We start from the raw sequence: 975 nt of genomic DNA on the forward strand, positions 1-975 counted from the left end.
AGGGCAATTGTTGAATGCTTTTGATGAGAGATTGAAGACTAGAGGTAAGTTGGTGAGGAAGAAGTGGGCAGGGTTCTTCACTTGGGTTTGTTGTATTGTAGAGAAGACATTTCGTTCTTAGGTATTCATGTACACAATGTTCTAGTTCAGTTAAATTTCAATATATATATATATATAACACCCACATCAAAACCCTTGTACAAACCATAACCAGCTACAAATATTTTCAAATCATATATTTGGCTGGATTTATATTTATGGTCCCGGGACATTAGATGAATTGTAGCTGAGATTGAATCAAGACATGGAAAGGTACTACCTAGGAGATAACTCTTCAGTAATTGAAGCCACATAATTAGTTCCCCCACAATTGCTGTCCAGTTGCAGTGATTTGCTTGACCCAACATTGCCCTGCATAAAGCTTGCAGCAGGTTGTGTAGGTAAAGGAAGGGCAATAGAATCGCTATTAAGCATGAGAAGAACTAAAGTCATGTCTGGTCTGTCGGCTACATTTTCTTGTACACATAATAGACCGACGTGAATACATCTCATCATTTCGATTTTTGGACCGCCCTTCATTAACGTGGGATCTATGAGATTCAAAGTTGTCCCATCCTTCCAATTTCTCCATGCCTGTAAAAATATATCAATGCACCATATAAATGTTAAACAAAAGGCTGTATAATTAGTTTTCAACTTCCTTTTTAATAAATGTTAGGAATGTATCAATTGATATACATACATAGCTAAGAAGGTACTCTGCATTCTGTGTATTTTGGAAACTAGTAATTTTCTAACCGGTTACAATCTCCAGAATTAGGATACCAAAACTGAACACATCTGATTTTGTTGAGAATTGCCCAAACATTGCATATTCTGAAGCCATATATCCACTGCATATCAATATCAATAAACTTAGCTTTAGTTTGAATTTTAATAGAGTCGCTAATGACATAAAATTTCAATATTTTCTAC

The 975-nt window shown here is 35.3% G+C and overlaps 1 protein-coding gene across 1 annotated transcript; it reads right to left on the bottom strand.

Moving 5' to 3' along the window:
- Positions 1 to 315: 315 nt before the first annotated feature.
- Positions 316 to 886, bottom strand: LOC132169830 (cysteine-rich receptor-like protein kinase 44). The gene is made up of 2 exons (XM_059580785.1): positions 806 to 886; positions 316 to 633 (listed from the first exon to the last, which is right to left on the bottom strand). Exons 1-2 carry the CDS (start codon positions 884 to 886, stop codon positions 316 to 318), a joined length of 399 nt encoding a protein of 132 aa, XP_059436768.1.
- Positions 887 to 975: the final 89 nt, after the last annotated feature.

Source organism: Corylus avellana, chromosome ca2, assembly GCF_901000735.1.
Source record: "Corylus avellana chromosome ca2, CavTom2PMs-1.0".
Taxonomy (NCBI): Eukaryota; Viridiplantae; Streptophyta; class Magnoliopsida; order Fagales; family Betulaceae; genus Corylus; species Corylus avellana.